The 14706-nt window shown below is 35.8% G+C and overlaps 1 protein-coding gene across 1 annotated transcript; it reads left to right on the forward strand.

Annotated features, from left to right (window-relative positions):
• The first annotated feature begins 7758 nt into the window (after positions 1-7758).
• Positions 7759-12842, forward strand: LOC116135860. Its single transcript, XM_031421567.1, has 4 exons — positions 7759-9080; positions 10523-10624; positions 11756-11816; positions 12217-12842. The coding sequence occupies exons 1-4, from the start codon at positions 8997-8999 to the stop codon at positions 12840-12842; spliced, it is 873 nt and encodes a 290-aa protein (XP_031277427.1). The 5' UTR covers positions 7759-8996.
• The last annotated feature ends 1864 nt before the right edge of the window (positions 12843-14706 follow it).

The raw sequence follows: 14706 nt of genomic DNA on the forward strand, positions 1-14706 counted from the left end.
TAGTTTCTATATTGATTTTCAAAAAGAAGATGGGAAATTATGATCTCAGCGTAAGCTGTATAGCAGTTTTAGATAAATGCATGATTTTTTCCTCTTAAATTCATAAACCAACCTTAAATTAAACTAATAACCCCTGTACATCAGGATCTTTGTCTCTTGAGACTATATTTGGTAAAATTATTAGTGGAATAACATAATTTTTTACCATATCAGATGCTATTCTAAATCAAAACCTCTTTCTACTTCACTATGGAAAAATCAAAAACTCTTTTCTGCTTTTTCTTTCTAGTTGTTCCACTTTTTTTTTTTTTTTTCCTATTTAAGATAGCCATGTTGCAATGCTGAAGTAGATACACGGTTATTTTTTTATTTCAAATCATTAAGAACTTATGAAAATTATCGAGTTTGATTCTTAGAAACACTTTAAACTGTTGTAGATGAGTGTGTGTCACCTTGTTCCTCTTCTGTTCATGTTCCAACGTGTCGCCATGCTAATAAAAAAATAATACATGCTTCCTTCTAATGATTTGAAATAAAAAAATAACACATGCTTCCATGCTGATCAGCATGGAAGCATGTGTTATTTTTTTATTTCAAATCATTAGAACCGCTATGAAAACTATCGGTCTAGTTCACTAAAAACAATTGAATTGTAATAGATAGATCATGTCACCTTGTCCTGTTGTCCATTTTATGTTCATTTTCCAAATGCAGAACACGTGTTGCCATGCTCTTCGGCGTGGCAACATGTGTTATTTTTTTGCTTCAAATCATTAAGAACCGCTATGAAAACTATCGATGTCTAGTTTAAACACTTGAAATTTCCTGTCACCTTCTCCTTTTATGTTCATTTTCCAACTTCAAAACAAGTGTTTGTCATGCTCTTCAGTCTGCAACATTTGTTAATTTTTTGTCTCACATCATTAAGAACCGCTATGAAAACTATCGAGTCAGTTCACTTAAAACACTTGAAATTTCTATCACCCTTTCCTTTTATGTTCATTTTCCAACTTAAAAAACACGTGTTGTCATGCTCTTCAATCTGCAGGCAGCATATGTTAATTTTTTTTGTTTCGAATCATTAAGAGCCGCTATGAAAACTATCGAGTCTAATTCCTTGTTAGAATGCTTCGCAAAGTGTTGCATGGAAACTCATTTACATATACCATATAAGAAACCAGACAAAATTAAATTAAAACATTAGATACAAATTGATGAATCTGGAAAGTTTTGGAATGTTTAAGACCTTTATTTAATTTGAACTAATTGTGGATACTCTTTGCAATGTGACTTGTAGTATTTCATCAATGTGCCACAAATCAAACATTTTACACAAGAGAGGATCTGATGCGTTTTGTGGCATATGCAAGGCAGGCCAGCCTTCCTGCCCCGTTAGTTTTTATCTCCTTTAACGTTTCCATTTTGCCATCTATTTCACCTCAAGTTCTACAACTGTTTCCAACCTTTAAACTTCATTTCTTCGCTGCTCTCTATGCCACCTGAAACCTGGTTTTTTTTTTTTTTTTTTTTTTTTTTATTGTTCTTCATACATATTTTTACAGCCGACCAACCAGTAGGACCAATGGTACGCTGTACTCGATGCAGAAACGCTGGACACCAGGCATACCAGTGTGGATTCTCTGAATCATATGTTAGGGTACGTTCAATTTTTCATTTGTCCACTTCTTTCTGTAGTAATTCCTACAAAACTCACATTCCACTATTTTTCTAACTTTCAGGCATCATGCTCTATATAGCCACCTGCACGTAGGAGAGGACAGGCACACAGAACTACATACCGGCAGCCGCTGTGGTCTATATGGACATAACGCCCGCACTTGCCAAGGGCCTATATCCCATGGATCCTTAGTGTGATAGGTAGTGTCTATTGCTGTCTAAACCTCCAAACATCTCTGTGTTTGTTTTCCAGTTTTTAGACATTAATTTGATGGTTTTATTTTATGTTTGTGGTTGGAAGTTTTAAGTTATTTTAAGTGAACTCTTGAAGTTCTATATTATCCTTATGCAGCGTTTTATACTATATTGTCATTTGAATGATGGCTTTTTTTTTACTTGTCTTGATCCGTTATGATATCCACTCAAAGGTGATGGAAAAACAAAGGATAACTATCATTAAGTCAGATGGTAAAGGAGTAAAAATAATCTCACTTAGTGACTCAAGTTTGAGGCTCCTTAATAATAAAAGCAAGAAAATAATCTAACACAGTCTCTCGAGTTTGAGTTCCCACGAGGTGATTATTGGAGTTCTTACTCGGTTGATAGTTTTAAGGTCCCTAGGAATTTATTAATCTCATGAGTTTGAGTCCCCATGACCCCTAATAGGTGATCACTTGAGTTTTTATCTATCGGTCGATGTTTCAAGATTTTGAGAGATTAGTTGAGATACACGTAAGCGCCTGGACACCCCTAGTCATTAAAAAAAAAAGTTTTGCTTGTAATTTTTTTCTATAATTTATTAAAAAAACTCTTCTAATTTTTTCGTAAATAGTTAGTATTGTAATTACAGTGGTCAAACTTGGTCTTCCTTTTTTATCTTGGCAAATAATCATGGGCAAACTTATAATTACAGAGGTCAAACTTGTTCTTTCATCAATTTTACCCGCAAAAGAGACGGTAGGGGGCTCAATGGTTTTTCCGAACTGTCCAGCTGTAACTGTATTTGTAATACTTTGAGGGGTATAAGTGTCAATAAACCCTCTATCTCTCTTTTTCAATATCACTTAGTCCCGCTTAAACTACATTTTGCCCCCCAATAACAATAAACTTTTTAATTCATCAGGACTCAGTCGTAAATAAATTTTTAGGCCTAATATCTTCTGCTATTTATGTTTCGACCTAAATTTTCTAATATTTATGTTTCTGCAACGGCCTAGAATTTTCAAATATTTTGATTTGACCAAACAGTTTACAACATTCATATTTACTCCCAATTTTCAGTATTTTATGTAAAACCTTCTTGTAAATTCGTAATTTGTTATTATTGTTCAAAGTTACTAATAAAATTTTTACACAAATTCTTGGTTATGATTTATAAAATGTTTATGAAATAGTGTTTTAAAATGATTAATGTTATGTTTCTTTACATAATAACACTATAATTTAATTAACCTCAATTTTGAAATAAATATGTGAAAATTATTTCAAATAAAACAAATAATTTAACGGTCATACTAAATTGTTTTCCTTATCACAATAAATGAACATAATAGCAGTTGACTACATCTCTATTGATTTAAAAAGCAACAAGCGGAACAAGTCACTGCTAACTCTTGTTTGTGGCTACCGATCCAAAGAGAAAATCCAACTCTCCATGGCGGTTCACGCACCTTCAAACGAGAAAGCTCTAATGTCTGCCATGAAATGCGTTTTCCTTGCTGCCGTCTCTGTTCTTGGCAAGGTTTTCTTAAATACTTTTTTTTTTTTTTTTTTTTTTGGTAAAAATGAATTTTCTTGAAATTTTGATTTTAATTCCCCTTGAAGAAAAAATCATTTTAATTTATGTGAGTCTTTTGGTTTCGAAGTTAGGGTTCTGGTAGATATCTTGATGCTGTGACGGTCGTCCCATTCAGTGTTGGAGGTAATTAAATATCTTTCTCATTTGTACTTTAGAGGTAATGTCTTTCTTTATTCACTGTCTAATTAATACCTTTTTTTACTTCTATTTTAGGGTTTTGATTTAGTATAATTCATTGATTTTTTCTAATTGTGTATGTATCTTACAATTTTTTGGGTTGACTTACTTTATTGAAGGATGAACTGAGCACAATCTGGGCGAGGCTCCCATCGAAGGAGTTGTTTGCTTGATCGTGACGCGAGTGTCATTGATGTGATTCTAGAGTATTTGAGCTGTTTGAGCGGTGCCAGGTAATTACAAAGTTCATGATTACCTTTATATGTATGATCTTATTTTATTTAAATGTCGTTTCGGTTGTTTATTTGATTCCTAATATATTGCCAAAAATGGATTGGTTTTCACTTTTTATTATCCTCAAAATTTTCTTAATTTATAGTTATATTCCAGGTGTTCCAAATGCCACCAAGATTAAACTCTGCACTTTCATCACATTATTAAGTTAATTGTGTTTTCAGGTGAATAATATTTGAATGAAGTCAAGTGATGCTTGTTTTTTCAGTGGAAAAGCTTTACAAATTTGTTTATTTGGTTGCAATAATTTACATTAACACTCCAATGGCACAAGAGGACCCATTTAATTAATTTGCTTGATTTTGATGGAACTCTTAAGGTATCAAATTTTCATTTGATCTTTCTTACATGAGCAATATTCTACTCTTTTCAGCCGTGGGCTTTGGCAGGAATGACAAGAGCTAATTGGCCTTTAAACACCTGATTTCAGATTTGTGATATTAATATTAATGTTCATTGGAAACCATCATTAATGTTTTATCAATTAATTATTATTCGATTGAACTATTTAACTATTATGATTGTTTGATTCCCACTGACACTTGACTGATGTCATCTATTTTTCTCAGCTTATTAGGGATAACAAAGGGATTGTTTCTTTCGTGCATGCATGGTTTTTTGGAGAGGTTAATCTAGCTGCGCATGCATTGCTAAGGTGACTTGCTTTTAATATTCCTTGCCCTGGTATTGGCATTAGTTTTTCTGTTTGTACCTTTATTATCCAGAGTTCAATTTGTTTTTTTTTTTAATTGTTGTGTCATTGTCCTGCTGTCAGTACATGCTCAAATGGAAATTTTAGTATAGAGTTGTTTGTTTTGTTCCGTATATTCTGATGTGAACTCTAATATTGCAGTTGAGGAAGCTGGACTGAGAGAAAGAGACAGAGAAAAGTTTGACTCGAAAATCCAATGAAAGTGACATTGAGAAACGCATGGACTCAGAGGAAGTCAGTATTATTAAGAAAACTTGGACTCAAAGCCGCTGGTCCTGAGAAGTCAGTTTTTCCTAAGAATTACCGAATTGAAGATATCTCACTTCTCAAACAGCACTTTGCCTTCGAACTCTGGATTTTAGGCAGCCCCCCAAACCCATTCAAATTAGCAGTGAGCAAGGTCCTGGCGAGGAAATCCCTGCTTCTGTACCCGATACCTTGCTTTCCAGTTCTGGATTTAAGGCAGACCCAGAACCCATGCAAGTTAGCAGTGAGTAGCAACTGTAGTGGAAGTCGCCCATCCCACACAAATTTGCGGGGAGCAAGCTCCTGTAGTAGTAATCCCCCATCCCTGAATCTGGGCTTCAATACTGCCAAAGAACTTTAGAAGCATGAAGCACCTGCACCTGTGCCTCCCACCAGCATCCACGCAGGGGCCCAAGGATAATATAAAAGATTATCAGCCTCTAGTATGAAAATAACTGCCATAGACTGGTGGTAAACCTGTGACTGTTGTCTATGTTAAAGACTTGGTTATGTTTTTTCCTGTTTTCTATGTTCACCTCTGTTTGTGGATTGTTAAACTTTATTTTAATCTATACATCTATCTATTTAGAAGGCTTTTTTTTTTTCTTTTTTTTTTTTTTTTCAGCACATATTGGTATTTTATGATTAGTACCTTGAGTTAGATGGCAACTTTATGTTGCTTGGGTGCATTTAAATTACCAGAGCACATGCGACATGTGCATGTTTCCTTATATCCAGCCAGTTTATGTCACCATAAATGTGAAGTTTAGCTTATTCTAATTTATGTATTGTGTATGGAGCCAAACCACACTCATTTCTTGATGTTCTTCCTGAAGGATGGATTGTTATCAATGAAGATAGTAATGTGGAGGTAATTTCATACAGAATTCAGTGCTATAATCTTTCAATGTCATAATATTTGTCTCTTTTTGTTTTTTTATGGCCAACTAATTATTCTTTTGTTTGTTCATTGTGAACTGTTGTTATTTTTGTTTATTGATACAGTTAGTTTATAATGTCAAGTGGGTTCTAATTAATTTTTGCTAACAGTTTCGTTATGATGCTTATCTATATATTACAAATTGTGATATGTGAGCTTGATTATGTTATCATCATTTAATGCATAGCTTGAATCAGGTTTGCTTTTAGCTCTGAGGAAAATTTTGTTTCTCCTTTTAGCTCCACATTTGCTTGAGTACTATACAAGGTCCTGCAGTTATCAATTTTACTTGCTGCTGCTGATACAATAGTTTGTGCTCTTTGTGTCAAGGTTTGCGTATGTTTTATACTTTTATTGCTCAGTTGCTCAGATCAGAGTTTTCCTTGCTGCTGCATTTTATGGTTTCGGTCATCCTAAGCTGAATGTTAGAACAAAAATTAACTGCATATCAGCTGATTTATGCACTCTATTGATTTTTAAATAGAAGAGGGGAAATTATGATCTCAGGGCTAGGCTGTATAGTGGTTTTAGATAAATGCATGATTCTTTTTAATTCATTAACCTTTCCTTAAATGAACTAGTATCCCCAGTTCATAGACATGACACTGGGATCTTCTTGGTCGAGAGGACTATTTTGGTAAAATTATTATTAGATTCATTAATGATGTAAATTGAACAACTCTAAGGATAGCCTTTTTATTAGGATAACTGATATTAGGAAAATTTGCTTGACGAGGAGCATTTTATGTGATTTGTCAATTTTTGATATATGAATCCAGCAGTCTGTGACTGGGTTTTCTGAAGGGTTAATTGCTCTAAACCCCCTTAGTTAACACCGTAATTGCAGTAAACAGCTTTTTGTTTGGGAGATTGCTCTCAACCATCTGCCATTTGTTAGAGTCAACGAAATCCGTCACCTAACACATGCAAACCATGTAAATACCGTTTTTACTGCTGTCAACGTGTGATGAAATGACCCTATGCCCTGCCCACCCTCTCCAATCCACCCCAAGTCCAGCAGCTCCCCAACCCACACCTCGCCACCATCCACCATACCACCGACATCACAACCCACCACCTAATGCAACCACCACAATCTACCAAACCTACAACCACAAGTTCACCACAAATCAACAATGCTATCAAAAAAAGATCAACAAACCCAAATTAAAAACAATCTCCACAACAAACCAAACCCAAATCAGCTTGTCACTAAAACCACCACCATCAATTTCCCAAAATGCTCTACAAATGGCAGCGGCTTGGCCGTGATTGGCGGTCACAGCCGTGGTCTTGTGAGGACACGATTGAGGCCACGATGGTGGCCTTGCAAGGTCATAGTCACAGCCTTGCTACTGTGATGACCTGGCAAGGCTGTAAGGTTGCCACTAGGCAACAGCTGCAGTGACCTTGTAAGGCCACAGCCATGGCCTCACTTTTAGGTCGCAGCAGGGGTCTTGCAAGGCCACAGCCGGGGCATTCAACTGAGAAACTTATTTAACTGATGCATGCTCATATGGGATAACATAATAATATTCTTTCAAACTAAATACTATTCATGCTTTTGTTTTCCTTTCCATTCACTCATATCTCTTCTATTTTCTCAATTTTGTCCGGATCCTCTTTTTCTTCTGAAGGAAGGCAAGGAGAAGGGTCTTCTTCGGTGGATACTTCTTGTTCTTGTTTAGTCCCCCTCACTTCAAAAGTCATTTCTATTTCTATATCTGTTGGTTCTGCACTTCTCTCCCTTTCTTGCCTTTCAAAGGTTTCTTTCACTTTCACTTTCTTAGTAAAAATGTTTCTTTCTAGTTATACTTTTCTGTTTTCCTATGTGAGACACACATGTTGCTGTGCTGAAGTACGTCAACTTGTGTTACTGTTTATGTAAATCATTAAGAATCGATATGAAAACTATCGGGTTTAATTATTAAAAAAACTTGAAACAGATGGGTGTGTGTCACCTTGTCCTTTTTCTGTTCATTTTCCAATTTCAGAAACCTGTGTTGCCTTGCTGAAGAGCATCAGCATAGCAGCATTTTTATTTTAAAAAAAAAATTGAAATCATTAAGAACTGCTATGAAAACTATTGGGTCTAGTTCACTAAAAACACTTGAAATTGTAACCAATTGATAGATGCCACCTTGTCCTTTTTATGCTTATTTTCCAATTCCAGAAATGTCATTTTCACCAAAGTTATTGATCTGCAATGGCATTAGATATTTATCATGCTGTGATTGGTTTTGTTCTATGCGGATTCTTAAAGTTATTGTGCACGAGTTTCTTTATCAACCATATTGCATATAGTAAGGCAGACAGCCTGTTGTCTTGAAATTTGATCAACCTCTTAAGGTAGCAGTCTTCTCTTTAGGGTCTTAAATTTCTTCATCAAAATTTGATGACCCATGCAGCTACCATATTTTAGGGAAATGGCTGAAATCTTAGGGTGAATTGCAAAAAAATGCAATTTTAGTGTTGGAGCTGCCACTTAATGTGCAACCTTGCTTTGGCAGTCGACACAAGGTAATGGGCTTGTAAACACCCGGTTCATATTTGTATGTTCACTAATCTGATTGTTCATTAGAGAGCCTTTGTCAATGTGTTTATGTTTTAATTATCTGTCCGTGAGTGAATTATTTTACTGTTAATGGTTTTGTCTGATTCCCACTGACAGTTGACTTGATGTTATCTACTCTTCTCATTTTATTAGGGATAACAAATTGGATTGTTTCTTTCAGTCACACAGGTTTTATAGAGAGGTTAATCTAGCTCTGCTCGCATTGCTAAGATGACTTAGTTTTAATAGTCCTTTGCCCTGGAATTGGCATCAGTTTTTCCGTATGTATCTTTATTATCAAAGAAAATTATAATCAGTTCAATTTGTTATTTTTATTTTGCTTTATTATTTCTTACCAAATAAGCCAGAAAACATAAGGAAAATATTTATTTGGATTGTGTGATAAGAAGTATCAGTTACCTTTGCTATTTGTTGGGCACGTTTAGGTCTCCAGTTGTAACACACGGAGAGAATTTGAACACGTGGCAAGAGGCATCTTTTCCTGGCCAATGCATTACCCTTTTAAAGCCTTGTTCTCATCGAAACCTAGACTAAGTTGCTTTGCTCACAGAGAGCATTGAAGGAGAGATTATTCAATATGGCAGATAAACATTCATCGGAGCCGATTCCTGAGGGCTGGAAGTTCGAGACCAAAACAAAGAAAGATGGATCTCAAGTTTCGGTAAACGTCTAACCAGTATATTTCGCACTATTAATTATCGTTTTAGGATCTGTTTGGTTGAATCAATTACTTTCATTAATATTAAACTGCTTAATAAGTTTGCACTTATAGATTGATTTAACCAATTTTTGATTGTTTCCATTTTGATTTGTTGCCTGATCTGTTAAATCATATACTTTATCTGAGTCATGAACACTTGATGTTGTTGACTTCTAAAGCTATTGAATATTGTTTTGTTTTTAATGATTATGAACTAAGAATTTTTAATATGACAGATTCAAAGAGAGTCATGAACATTTGATCTGTTGACTTCTAAAGCTATTGAATATGGTTTTGTTTTTAATGACTGTGAACTAAGAGATATTGACAGGTTTAAAGAGAGTAGTTACTTGTGGTGGAGAAAGTTTTAGCTCGTAGTTGGGGTATTTGTTGTTGAAAAAAATTTAAGACACATATTACACGGACTTGTTAATTAACTCAGTTACCTTTGTACTTTTTTGTAATATGTCTCATGACCAGTTTTCCAGCGTAATTGGTTTTCAATTATGATAAAATTATCAGTAGTTGTTGATCTGCCTCAGGTGGACGTTCACTCTGTCTCTAGCCGTTGTACTTCTTGGTAATATGTCACATGACAAGTTTTCCAGCATAATTGGTTTTCATATTATATTAAAATTAACAGGAGTTGTCCATCCGCCTCTTGTGGATGTTCAGTGTCTCTAGTCTTTGAGACTGTTGGACTCAGTGCTGCTGTTCAAGTCTCTGAACCTGTTGTCCAAGTGTTTGGCTGGATTAGATTAGGGTGAGGGTACTTTCGCTGGCAACTTATTATACCAAATTGTTGAATATTTGAAGAGATGATATTTTGAACAACTAGTTCTAAAAAGTGGTTTGATTATGAACCATGAGTTCCTAGTCTCTTGGCTTATGGGATCCACAATTTTTGTAGATAAGTAATTAGTATTTAGGAGCTTCTAATTATTGGATGAATTGCCTAAATAGTGTACATGTGCTTTTTATCGGAAGTGTACATTTATTGCTCTACGATGTTGAGAAGGTGGGAACTTAATGTTTTAAATTTCTATTCAATTTTAAGTTTTGTGCATTTCTTTCTTAGTCTTTCATTGACCTATATTTTCAAAAAATTGAGACTAATGTTTTTATTATATGGAGAATGAAATGTTATACTGAATGCTACTTTGTTGGAGAAGATACATGCTAGTTGCATTGGACTAGAAATGTACTCCCTGTTATTTGCAATTAATCATGTAGTAGCTGTTAGATGTTTTTTAATTATATGATTGAACGTATATTATCAGACTAGTTGCCTCCATATGCTGAAATGCAAGATTATGTAATGTCCGAAAGGAGATTATGGAATTAGAAATTTTCAGAAGAAAAAATATTATTGACATGTTCCTTTGAATGTTTGGCTGTCATAGTACTACCTCTGCCGTAAAACTGGACAGCGGTTTTATACTTCTGGCGATATGATGCGCTATGTTAAGTATGCCAAAGAAGCTGGGCTTCCGGTCTATTTACCAGTGAGTTTGAGCTTCTTCAATACTCTAATACCTTTTTATTAGAAATTTTATTTATTGTCAGCTTACACCTGAGGTTTGGAATTGAAACAAGGAAAACAGTTTCTGACGGTGGGAAATGATACAAGGTTGGAAAGACATACAAGGAGCTGTATGATTTTGTCTAATCATTAATTTTCGTTTATAGCTTGTTAAAATTTAGCTAATATAATTTGTCTTCTGCATGCTTATTTAAGCTTTGATGGTTTTGATAATAACCACCCTAACCTGTCCTCTTCATTCCTTCATTTTATCTAGGATTGATTTAATTTCCTTAAATCCTATTCAAAGCCCTCCATGCCCAAGATTTTTCTGCCCTCCCATTCTGTAGGTGTGGAAGTGAAGGGCTCTATTATTACTTTTCTTTCAGGATGACTTGGTCATCTATAGCTCCTCAAGCTTATCGCCGTAGCTATACAAAGAACAAACATCTGGCTTCCCTTCTATCTATTTCTTCCGCTGGTTGCAACAGATCATTGTTTCTTCTTCTTTTTCCCATTGCAATGTGGTTGACTTAAACTATCACTCTCCTGTTTGTTTGGTTACTTCTTCAGTCCTCCTAGGGACATTAATCCTGTTTGGAGGCTGCTAAGGTTTCTGGTCATAGAACTAAATTATTAAATAAGAAAGAGTGCAATGGGCAAAGAGAAAATAAGATTCTTGTTCATCAAACACGTTTTGTTGGAATTATATAACCATCCATGAGTCTGCATACCCTTGGTGTCAAAATATTTTTTCTCTTGATTTCAATAAATGTTTGAAGTAGTGCAAAGAAAGTGGTGTTATTTCTGCCCTCATGTGGCTGTTAGCCTCCACACAATATGAAACAAGCTTCTTTGGTTTGCTCTACATTTAGGATTCTTTTTGATATGATGTTGAGATTTAATTTTGCATTCTGTATCTCCTTTTAACGATTTTTTTTTTTAATTTTTTTTAATATAAATTGTTTTCATGTCAATTGCTAATCTTGCACTTTTTCTGAATCCAGGTCTGATTAATGTAGTTATGTATTCTTCTTCTTTTGTCCTTTTATGATGGAGTATATACTCTGATAAATATGCTTGCTTCTTTTATATTAATCCACTTTTCTTTCAGAACTTTGATTTCAGGAAGAAGAAGAAATCTGGCCAGAGCTCAGAGTCCACTCCCAATCAAAGTAAGTTCTTATGTATGTATTAACACAGCCCCCATCCTCCAACTGACTTCAATAAAACTTTCTTTCGCCCCTTGTTTGAATTCGCAATGACTGGGTTTGTAACGGTTGGCCCACCATCATCGCTTAAAACTCCCAAATCCCTTATGTAGTTAAGATTCCACCTCCTCCTCTCACAACACCAACAGAGTTTACCACCCAGAGTAGCTAGTACCTTGCTGAACAGTTTCCCATAAATGCTGTAGGTATTTTTTAGTTGAGCATCACGTGATGCATGTAAAGAAGTTTCTAATCACCTTCTTTGCAGAATCGCACTCAATAATGTTGGTCATTGTCACTGCTGAAGATACATGCTCAAATGGAAAATATTTTATTTCTGATATCAACTCTTTCTTTTTTGCAGTTGAGGAAAGCTTGGACTCAGAGAAAGATACTGACAATGAGAAAAGTTTGGACTCAGAGAAAGACAATGATAGTGACACTGAGAAAAGCATGGACTCAGAGAAAGCCAGTAATATTAAGAGAAGCTTAGACTCAGAGAAAGACACTGGTCCTAGAAAGTCAGAGTTTCTGAAGAATGACCCAATTGAGAATATCTCAGCTTCCCTACTGGATTCTTTGCCTTCCATTTCTGAATTTATGGCCTACCCGGAACCCATGCAAATTAGCAGTGAGCAAGCTCCTGTAGTGGAAATCCCCACTTTTGTACCTGATACCTTTCCTTCTGATTCTGGATTAAATGGAGGCCCGGAACCCATGCAAACTGGCAGTGAGCAAGCTCCTGTTGTGGAAATCATTCCTCGTCACAGGCGAAATATCAGGGAGATGGAAATGACCCCCCTTTGCAGAATCGTCCGCCGTCGCAGGCGAATTATCAGGGAGCAGCGAATTATGAGGGAGCAAGCTCCTGTGGTGCAAATTCCCCATCCCCTTCCCTGTCCCAGAATTAAGGTTGCGGTACTGCCAAGCAACTCTGGGATCATGAAGCGCTCACATCCGCGTCCAAATCCACACAGGGGCCCAAGGTAATATGAAAGATTATCAGCCTCTAGTATGGAAATGCCATAGAATTGTGGTAAACCTATTGCTGTTGTCTATGTTAAAGACTTGGTTATGTTTATGTTTTTTGCTGTTTTCTATGTTCACCTTCGTTTGTGGATGGTTAAACCTTATAATAATCCATCTCTCTGTGTTGAAGACTGGTGTTTTGTGCTTCATACCTTGAGTTATGTGCTTGTTTCCTTGTGAGCGGCCGGTTTAGGTCAACATAAACATGAAATTTAGCCTATTATAATTTATGAGTTGTGTGAGCCAAACCATGCTCATTTCTTGATGTTTTACTTGTGGTCCCAATGGACATATTGGAACCGTGGAATTACTACTGTTTCCCAGTGGGAATAGGATTCAGTTTACAACCAAGCTTCTTGATATTCCAAAAGAATGTTAAATTCATTTTTTTTCTGTCAGTTAGTCTGTCCTCCCAGTGAAGGCAATATTCAAGAATGTAACTCAAATTATGAATCTCTATTGCGAATGAACCGTCGTTAATAATGTTATTCCATAAGAATGTTTAATTCATTCTTCTTCTTTGCCACTGTTTAAGAATGTTATTCTGGTCTCAGCCTTTGTAATCAGATAAAAAATAGTTATTCTCCTCAATCCTTGGCAGCAATTCTACCCCTCTCAACAGAATTGGTTTATATTACTTCACTCACCATAAGAATTACTTTGGCGTCCAGCAGTGTTCCATGGTGCTGGGTTATCATTCAATTTGCTGTTGCGAGATTTTTTTCTTTTTAAATAAAACAACAATGTTTTAAAACCCAACCTGGGGTGAAACTCGACTAAGTTGTCAGGTCCCAGGTTGACCGGCGATCAAACTGGGTGACAAAATTTTAAAATTCGGCAAAGACAACCCTAAAAATTCGTAAGTCCCTATAAGTATGAAATTTAGCAAACACACCCCAAATATAAATCGGCCAACGACTGGTTGGCGACGACGACACCTTAAATGCAATCCCAACAGTCCCTTGAGCCCATTCTCCTGAAAATCTACCCAAGATTTGGCCGAATTCGATCAGAACTCACAGATGCTAGCCTCAATATTCTAAGTTAGATCACACCGATGCCGGCGTCGGTATTCTAGACTAGATCTCACCGACGTTGGCATTGACAACCCTCCCCATCACCCCGAAAATATTCACCTCTTCCTCCTGACCAAAACCCACCTCACCCCACTCCCATTAGCCTTGTCAATCGTCAGCAAAAGACGGTTGTTGCCGTTGTCAGTTTTTTTCGATTTTTGATTGATTTACTCACCGGAAATCAACTACATCGCCACCATTGCACTCACCAACACTTTCTCTTCAAAAGCCCCAACATCTCGACCTTTAATTGTTTGCCGATCATTATCCCAAATTCTAGGGTTTTGGGTGAATATGAAAAATGTAAACTGGGCTTGGTGAAGCTTTCGAGTCCCGGTAAAATCACACGGGCTGGGTCGGGTTTTAAAACAATATATTAACCAACAATTTGAAGAGTATCTCGAGATTTATAATACACGACAAAATCAATTAAAAATTTGGAATTTTCTTCCCGGCTACAAATATACTCAGCGTAGAATTCTCGATCACCATCTGACGTTGAGAAGGTGGGAACTTAATGTTTTAAATTTCTATTCAATTTTAAGTTTTGGGCATTTCTTTCTTAGTCTTTCATTGACCTATATTTTCAAAGAATTGAGACCAATGTTTTTATTATATAGAGAATGAAATATACTGAATGCTACTTTGTTGGAGAAGATACATGCTAGTTGCATTTGACTAGAAATGTACTCCCTGTTATTTGCAATTAATCAGGTAGCAGCTGTTAGATGTTTTTTAATTATATGATT

This window comes from Pistacia vera, unplaced genomic scaffold, assembly GCF_008641045.1.
Source record: "Pistacia vera cultivar Batoury unplaced genomic scaffold, PisVer_v2 Contig304, whole genome shotgun sequence".
Lineage (NCBI taxonomy): Eukaryota > Viridiplantae > Streptophyta > Magnoliopsida > Sapindales > Anacardiaceae > Pistacia > Pistacia vera.

Coding starts and splice junctions, on each gene's coding strand:
- LOC116135860 (XM_031421567.1), top strand. CDS start 8,997: ATGGCAGATAAACATTCATCGGAGCCGATTCCTGAGGGCTGGAAGTTC. Junction 9,081..10,522: donor AAGATGGATCTCAAGTTTCG/GTAAACGTCTAA, acceptor TGGCTGTCATAG/TACTACCTCTGCCGTAAAAC. Junction 11,817..12,216: donor AGAGTCCACTCCCAATCAAA/GTAAGTTCTTAT, acceptor TCTTTTTTGCAG/TTGAGGAAAGCTTGGACTCA.